The 7656-nt window shown below is 42.8% G+C and overlaps 1 protein-coding gene across 3 annotated transcripts in view; it reads left to right on the top strand.

Annotated features, from left to right (window-relative positions):
- SIK2 (salt inducible kinase 2) overlaps positions 1-7656 on the top strand; it is a 95812-nt gene that overhangs the window by 61902 nt on the left and 26254 nt on the right. For all 3 annotated transcript variants that reach the window (XM_067565272.1, XM_067565287.1, XM_067565280.1), the window contains exons 6-9: positions 68-191; positions 1129-1349; positions 2952-3104; positions 7369-7533. In XM_067565272.1, the coding sequence (XP_067421373.1) occupies positions 68-191; positions 1129-1349; positions 2952-3104; positions 7369-7533 (663 nt within the window). The remainder of the gene's footprint in view (positions 1-67; positions 192-1128; positions 1350-2951; positions 3105-7368; positions 7534-7656) is intronic.

The following is a 7656-nucleotide window of genomic DNA, read 5'->3' on the forward strand; positions in this document are numbered from 1 at the left end:
AATCTCAGAGCAAAGAGTGCTTGTGTGCATTTGGAAGGTAAAAGCAGGAGTGTTCTCTGTTTTGCAGAGCATGGGTGTAGTTCTTTATGTCCTAGTCTGTGGAGCGTTACCTTTCGATGGACCTACACTCCCTATTCTGAGACAACGTGTTTTGGAAGGAAGGTTCAGGATCCCCTATTTCATGTCAGAAGGTAATCAATATATTTGTCCTTATGCTTTGGGAATTTTAAGCTCTGATTAAATTAAACATCTAGAGAAGTCTCTCCACATATGCAAGAACTGCAGATGGTGGACAAGACAACCAAGTCATTAATGATCAATGAATATAATTGTAGATGAAGAGAAGGGCCCCACTTCCTACCTATGACTAGAAATGGAAAAAAATTCACATATTTAAGCAGCAAGTAGTTTTCATTCTTCAAAGCTACAAAACAAACATTTATTTTAGTCTAGAAAGCAAATGCAGGGTAAACAAAATCACCATCATTTTAGTGTAATGCAGATTGGGTTTTCCTGTTTTCTTTGACTGCATCTCTTAAATGAGCAAAACAACAACAAAGATCAAGGAAAGCCCAACAAACCACATAACCAACTCACGTGCCAGAGTGTCACGGTCTTGTATCTCTGGCACGACCACATGTTGTTGTGAGACTATCAGACTTTGCCTAGTTTGTTGCAGTTGTTGGATCTTGTTCTGTCATTCTTGACCACAATGAGGAAAGGTTTAGTAGTGAAACCCCAGAATCGATGATGCGGGTATTGGCCTGCAGGCTGAGAAGGAGCTGCCAATATTCTATCCTAAATTAAAGGAATACTGTGCGTTGAACATATCAAGTGTCTTCCTAGAGATTGTTAAGTATTATTGTTATTATTTTGGAAGATGCTTAGAAATAATGACACCCCAATAAGCTGATTTTGTTCTTGGTGTGAATTAAAGTCTTTAGTTCACAAGATTCCTTTCAGGAAATTTACTTAGCACAAAAATTAGGTAGAACTAAGGCATTTCCCTGTTGTTGTTGTTGTTGTTGTTCATCAGTAGGTGTCAGATTGATACACTGTGTGCACTGTAGCCTCTTTGCTGGGAATTTGTAGCATGTTCTCTTTTTTACTTTATTTGTATTCCAACAGAGTGTGAGCACCTGATTAGGAGAATGCTGGTCCTAGACCCATCCAAGAGATTGACAATTGCTCAGATTAAGGAGCATAAGTGGATGCTAATAGAAGTTCCTGTGCAGAGACCTATTCTCTATCCACAAGGACAGGAGAACGAGCCTTCCATCGGAGAGTATAATGAGCAGGTTTTGCGGCTGATGCACAGCCTTGGAATAGACCAACAGAAAACGATTGAGGTAAAATAGATCTTCCACAAAGATGTAACCCTTGAGGGAGCTCCTTTCATGTACTGCTTTATTCATTTAGATTTTACCTGAGTCTCTCTCGTAACATGCTTTTTGTTACTCTTGCAGCAAAGTTAAGCTGCTGATGTAGTATCAGTTGTACAGACCCTGGCAACAAGTTACAGAAGATGTGCCCAAACTTCTGGAAGGTTTAAATATCCTGTAGTTCACAATAATGGCTCTAGCCAACTTTGGCCTCAATCCTTTGTAGCTGATTAATAAAAGAGATCAGAGGGGAATGAGAATGTCTCTAGTTAACTGAAAAGGTTCTCATGAAAGCATTGGGCTTATGCTGAGCATACGGCAGGCAAGTTCCCACAAACAGTTTTATCAGGGAACTGGGCTTCTGTTGTACAGATACTGCCAGTCATAGCAAAATGTATGGTGCTTATGTAAAAAATGGGACCTGGGAAGAAATCACCTAACTAACTTTCATTTGTGCTGGGAATCATAATTGAAACCCATGGCTCCGGAGAGGAAAGGTCAATTAATTCACTCCAGGCATCCCAGGACCGCCAAAACTGGAGGTGGTTCTTTTATTAATTATTGGTTGGTATTTTTATTTGAGCTCGTGCACTTGCAAACATTTGGGGTTGCAGCTCGTTATAATGGACCACAGGGCAAACTGCAATGCCTGTGAATAATTCCTGTGGGGTTTTCCTAGGAAGTGATATCCCTGTAAGATCCCCTGTTGGGATACAGAAGCTTCTGTGTTGCCAGTAAGGCTGATTCTTAGGCAGAGGAGCAAAGCAAAGGAGCTGTGTTGGCTTCTGCTCCATTAGATTCACAGGGCGGTGTTAGGGAAAGCATTATTTGGCATATGGAGAGGGGCAAAATCAGAAGCAAAGTAACTGGTTTTACGCTTCTGAGAGAATGGAGAGGTGAAATTCAGAGGAGAGTAAAAGGAAGCATAAAAGCAGCAAGCATTTGACTGTCTTTCTCTCTTGGATTCCAAATCATGCCTCTTACCAGAAATAAATGCTGAAAAGACTCTCTAAAGACTCAGCATGATCATTTCCTTTAGAATGGCTGGTATTTTTAGCAAACGTGGAGGCTGCACTATTAACACTTCCTGCCAGAAAGGGCTGAGTCTGTGCACAGGCAATTCCCCAGGGCTGGTGGAATAGCCTACCCTTCATGGCGCGGTGGTGGAGCTTGCTCCCTTCAGAGGGCTAAGACCCAGTCTTAAAGACATCCACTATCACTGCAGATAGGAACACAGTGAGCACCTGCTCTGGAAGCAGGCTCCCACTGCAGCTGCAGCTACTTGATCTTTTTAACTTAAAAGGACCATTGTGCCTCCAGAGGCTGACACTCTCTGCTTGGCCATTCTGGCTTGAAACTTTCTCTCCTCTCAGAGTGATTTCCAGATTGACCCTTGCTAAAGACCCCATCACCTTCAAGGGTTTGGTTTGGTTTTTGCTAAAAGTGTGATTCTTCTCCTAATTCCTTATTTTGTGGTTTTGGGGAATGGAGGGTCAGGTTTCCTCTCGCCTTCCCCAGGAAAGATGCACATGGTTGGCTGCATTTAGACACGTGTGTTTCTCTTTTCAGTCTCTGCAGAACAAGAGTTATAACCACTTTGCTGCTATATATTACCTGTTAGTGGAGAGACTCAAGTCACATCGGAGTAGCTTCCCTGTGGAGCAGAGACTGGATGCTCGTCAGCGTCGGCCAAGCTCCATTGCTGAACAGACAGTCGCCAAGGTAACTGATTCCAGGCAGAGATGGGACTGATCACTGCACAAAATGTTCTTGTTTCAGAAAGCTCTTGTTCCTGGCTATTTCTGTGTCAGAGGATCCTTCACTCTTTCCTATGTCTTCGGAATTCCAAGATTTTGCTGCATTGCTCTGGGTATAGTGCGTTGCATTTGTTTCTGTTCAAAATCATCCTGTGACAAGACAGATGTTTGTGACTCCTGTTGAGAGTTGTGGGTCTTGTCAAATCCTGTGAGAGACTAGGTACCATGTGTGTCTGTCTAAGCAATGGGATGAGAACCCTTGGAAATTGGCCAATTCCCAAGTGGCTGTCACCTGGGGGACTAGCTAGGTTTCCTGTTTCATTTTGTGAGCACTAGGGTCAATGTGCTGTGGAGAGGGCATGTGGTTCCTGGGAGGCCACCCTGGGTCAGAATGACTCCCTGCAATGAACTGCTCCAACGTCATGGTCTGTGCACACACACAGAGTTGTCCTTCTTGATGAAGGATCTTGCCTCCTACCTCCGATGGAGAACAGAGCAAAGGCTGTTGGCTCAGAGCAGGCTAGAGATTGATACTTCCTGGTACAGATCTCAGAGCAGTTCTAGGCTGAGACGCTGTCCAGGAGATGAAAACAGGTGGCAAGGGAGATTGAGGCTCTCTGCTTGCTGGGTGGGGAGAGGAAAACAGTCTTTTGGCTTCCATGATGGGGGTTGAAGGAACTGGAGGCTCAAGCTGATTTCACTTGTCCTCAAGATTAATGGGTAAGGAAATTTCATGCCTAACCCCCAGTTCATTGTTTGTTTAGTTCTGTTTCACCCTCAGCATTCTTAGGGCAGCTTTTGAGGGGCATTCAAATGAAAGTGTGCGGTCACACTACTTTTAAATGCAATGGTTCTGCTTTTCTGAGGATTCAGCATTCTTTGCTGTCAGTAACTGACAAGTTTGTCTTTCTCCATCTACTCAGCAGTGCTGCAGACTGCTCTGTGCTCCAAGTATCTTGAATGTAATCTGCAAATGAGCAGCTGAAAGTCTTACAGGGGATTATTTAGAGATGAGTAAAAGGATTTTGTGTTTGAAGGGGCCTGATGGTCTGCACACACTACTCAGTGTTCTTACACACACACACACACTCTCTCTCTCTCTCTCTCCCCCCTCTCTCTCTCTCTCTCTCTCTCTCTCAGGGCCCTTTGAAAATGCTCCCTAACCTTCCCACTGCTGTTTTTGAGCTATGCATTCTATTGGTAGTTAAATCCAGAGGAGTGAGGTGGTAACCAAGACAAATCTCTAAGGGTGATCTGTCCAATCTAATTCTCTAAGGCACCTATTCATTGTGGTATCTAAGCAGCAGATATGCCGACCATTGTCTTCATGTACTTAGTGCCTCAAGGGTATATGTACCTGTCACTAAACACAATGTTGTTTCTGCTGAGACCAGCACAAGGTTCTCCTGAGAGGTGCGGTCAGGAATCTAGTTTCGCTAGCAATCCTGTAGCACAGCTGGCTGAGTACTGTAAATGACTCCTTTGGGGTTTTCCAGCACCTCTGTGTAAGACCCACTATGATGATTAGCTAATTGATTTGAGTCTCAAAGATGTCACATTTTATATACATTATATACATTCACAAAAACTCAGACACTGGCCTCTCCATTCAGTATCTTCTTCAAGTATGCTTCAAAAACTGACGATTCAATACAGACTCTGGGCACTTTTGCTCTTGCCATTTGATCACTTTATTCCCTAGTTACTACCTCCAAACAGAGAAAGGTCATGTACAATTTATCATGTTTTGTTCCCATAATTTCCTTAGAGTTCTTTTTACATGCTCCCCTGTTGTTTCATTAAAGTGCAAAAACAGTGCCTGGCTTCTAATTTCCATTAATGCCTGACTGAAAACATGAGAGACTTGGCCCTAAAATGACTGAGTCAAGTTTTAGTGGGATTATATATATATATATATATATATATATATTTTTTTTTTTATTCTGTCAAGTTACTGGTCCCTTCTGTATTGAGTGCTGCTGTGTCTGGATGTGTCTGATTCTAGTTGCTACCAGACTTCTTGCATTATTCTTTTCCAGAAGGAATCAGAGCAATGATGGTGCTCTGGGGGCTTGGTTGTAAGACAGTTTGTTTTAGATTCTCCTGAAGTGGAAGGCAGCAACTGTATCAGGTCTGAAAATGCAGGTCAGACACAGCTAACGCAAATGAACACATTTGTAAATCACATGGTGATTTGAAAATCATTCAGGCTGTTGAATAGATAGATGTCCGGGACACACATGAATGATGTTCACTGTGTCTACGCTAGGGAATTTTACTAGTATTCCCACTCAGGCTACCACTTGTTAAGCTGTAGATAGGGGAGCCCTGGGCTAGAAAAGGCTGTGCAGGCTTTCTGTCCTTTTGACTACCATATCAATGAACATGTTGATGGTAAAATATCAGAAGCCATTAGAGCCTTGTTTACACTTGGGATCTCCATTATCTCTTTGAGTCTGATTAATATTTTTGTAGGGAACTCGGTGGTTTGTAAACACTTTATTTGGATGCGCAGCCCAAACAGATGTAATCACATGATCAGTCTGTGCCTCTGGTGCACCAGGAAGCACTGAGCCAAGCCTGTGACTAGGAATACAGGCACTATTTTTTTCCAGACGTGTCTAAATATGGGGGAGCTGCGTCTAATCACTGTCCTTTAGGGACAGTGGAGGAATTTAGTCTGCATAGCTATGATACTGCCTTGAGGTGCCTTCTCATCTCAGTGTTTATAGCAAAGAGGTATGCCTAATTCCCATGAAAAGTAACCCTCAGCTACTTACTGAGGCAGGATATGCTGTTACCTTAGATCAGGTAACATTCGGTTCTCATCCACAGCATTCTGCATATCCCATCAGTCCTACCAATCTCAGCTATGGCACCAACCACTTTTATAAAAGATTGCCCTCCCCCTCTTTGATTGTGCAATTTGACTGAGAATTCCAAGAGGGGGGAGATTCTGGCCCCGTTGAAGTCAATGGCAAAACTCTCATTGACTTCAGTCAGCCAGTATTTAATCCCAGATACTCTGAGAAGTTGATGGTTCTTTCATCTCTCTTCCAGGATGGATTATGTGAATTTCCCATATAAAATTGCATAAGACTATACAGGTTATATTTTAAATTGTTTTAGAAACAAATTCCCATCATAACAAAGTCTGAAATCTGGTTAAGCTGTAACTGAGGCAGCAGCTGAGCAAGTGGAGACTAACTGATGGAAAAAAGATGACAAAATAACCCCCTCACATCTTTACTAGGTTGCATGAAGCAGACCTGTGTTTTATTGCCAGAGTTACCCAACGTTTGCACAGGTGCAGTAAGAAAGTCTGTCCTCTATATTCAGTTTTATGCAACATTGTAATATGGATCTGTTTGGCCTCATGTGGTAAACCCACAGGCACCTGTGCATTGCAGTTTGATTTTCATGGACAAACAGGTTGTGTGGATCCTCAGTTCTTTTGTTCTTGTCCATTTCCATGGAACTGTCAAGTTCCCTGATTTCACCACATTTGCCTGGAGTTTGGTGCCCCTGTGGTTTTAGTATTGTGTTCTGCAGGTGAAAAGTCTCCTCTAAGGGGGCCTGACTTCACATCTGAATCCTTTCCCTTCCTGTCTGACTTTTTTCTACAGGGGTCAATGGGTGGGACGATCTTTAGACAAAACTTAAAATAGCCATTTGCCTCATTGTAACACTGGTGGTTTATATAAGAAAAGTTTTTTAAATGAGACTTTCAAACATGGATCAGTTCATGACAGAGGAATGGGATTTGTGGAACTAGGAAAGCATGCGCAGTTTGGAGCATGCTGCAGATTCCAAGCAATTTTCTTCTGCCATCTTTGAAGAGATGCGGTTTGTTCAGAAATGTAAGTCTTTCTATTTACTAAATTAACTCTGAAGTCTAAGCCTGCAAGGCTGTGTTTCCATATGAAGAACTAGGCAATAACTCCCACCCGCTACCTTTGAGCTAGACTATGTTTTTAATGTTAATGACACTGGTATGCCAATGACCTTGAAGGAAGTTAGCTCAAGCACATCTCTCCCTTTATCCAACGTGACAAAAGTCTGACTAATATCAAACCTCTCTCCTTGTCATGCAGTGACAAGCAGAAAAATCTACACTCCTCAGGGGAGCCCTGATACCAGGTTTCATATTCGCAGTTAGCTTGGTGTCTTCATTGTTCATGATTCCTCTTCAGCCCTGAGACTGTTTGTTTGGTTTTGTTATCTTGTAGACACAAGCTGTGGTGCCCCCCCTGAACCTGCATTCACAGAATCCCAGGCTGCTGAGGTCTCCAGGCCTCCCACCACCTTCTACTGCCGAAGCTTTCTCCTTTCCGCCATCCAGCTGCTCTGTAGAGTCAGCATTCCTGGAGGAAGAGAGAGTTGATACCCCAAAGGTACATCTTATAAATTACCTGTTTCAGTGTCACTAATGTTTTGGGGATGTTGGTACTGTTAAATTGTCTAACAGTAGCATAGGGTATGGGAATGATCTGCACTTTTTTCCATAAGTTAATTGA

The sequence above is a fragment of the Emydura macquarii genome, unplaced genomic scaffold (genome assembly GCF_026122565.2).
Source record: "Emydura macquarii macquarii isolate MOO-44397 ecotype Brisbane River unplaced genomic scaffold, CSIRO-AGI_Emac_v2 contig_312, whole genome shotgun sequence".
NCBI classification, from domain to species: Eukaryota; Metazoa; Chordata; order Testudines; family Chelidae; genus Emydura; species Emydura macquarii.